Source organism: Octodon degus, unplaced genomic scaffold, assembly GCF_000260255.1.
Source record: "Octodon degus isolate 3935 unplaced genomic scaffold, OctDeg1.0 scaffold00021, whole genome shotgun sequence".
Lineage (NCBI taxonomy): Eukaryota > Metazoa > Chordata > Mammalia > Rodentia > Octodontidae > Octodon > Octodon degus.
Window position 1 is genome coordinate 12,250,933 of NW_004524597.1, and position 1,022 is coordinate 12,251,954.

General features: G+C 53.0%; 1 protein-coding gene across 2 annotated transcripts in view; it reads right to left on the minus strand.

Moving 5' to 3' along the window:
* Window positions 1-319: 319 nt before the first annotated feature.
* Window positions 320-1,022, minus strand: part of LOC101562405 — an 11,451-nt gene continuing 10,748 nt past the window's right edge. For both annotated transcript variants that reach the window (XM_023711786.1, XM_004627961.2), the window contains one exon: window positions 320-503. In XM_023711786.1, the coding sequence (XP_023567554.1) occupies window positions 332-503 (172 nt within the window). In that variant the 3' untranslated portion in view covers window positions 320-331. The remainder of the gene's footprint in view (window positions 504-1,022) is intronic.

Consider the following 1,022-nt stretch of genomic DNA (forward strand, 5'->3'; position numbering starts at 1 on the left):
AGAAACAGAGCAGTTGGTAAAGCCACACATCAGATAAGGCCTAGAGGAAATAGAGGAGACTTGCAACGCAGTGTGGTCAAGTGGCCCAGAGGGGCCACAGAGTCACTGAAGGGAAGAGCAGCACTCTCCCCACCTGCACTTCCTTTTCAAGGTGCACACAAGTGAAGGGCTCTGCTTGTGTGCAGGCAAGGGACACACACCGAACCACCCCACCCAGCTAGCATGTGCAGGCTCAGGCCCACACACTCAGGTGCACACCAGCCAGTACAAGGAAAGAAGGCGCCTCCCTTGGAACTTTATTCATTCCGCAGCTCTGGTCTAGGGGGAGAGGTCACTGGTTCTCATGGGACGAAGACTCTGCACTTCCAGGCCTGTTCTCTGCATCCTCTTTGGGCCTGGGAGTAGGCTGGAACTTGAGGAGGACAGGCGGAGTGAAGATGGACGCCTTCACAGCACATGCTGGGGTCTTCTTGGGGCCAGGGGAGTCACTACAGGCAGAGGTCCTGTACGGGAGATATCCGACACACACACATGAGGCAGGACACTGGCATCAGGGTCACCAAGGGTACATGGGACAAATGGCCATGAGAAGACAGCCAAGGCAACAGCACAGCCATGCAGTGGACTATTCTGCTGCTGTTTAAAGGAACAAGTGAACTACCCCCACAAGTAAGGACATCCTGATGGTTTGTAATGGAAAAAAACAAGCTGCTAAGAAGTACATGTGATATGAGCCCACTTGGGTTAAGAGTTAACTAGTTATTGGGTCAACTGTAATCCTAGGACTCAAGAGTCTGAGGCAAGATGATCGCAAGTTTGAAGTTTGAGGTTAAGGGTCAACAAGATAGCTCAGCTGACTAAGCACCTGCTTACGCAAGTACAGGGACTGGGGTTCAATCCCTGATACTGCATGCTGTGCTGGCCCTACCACTGGGTACACTGAGCTGGCCACCGAGTCTGGGCATAATCCCAGCACTGGGGAGGCTGAAAGCAGGAGGATCGCTGAGTCCGAGCTGTGTAGT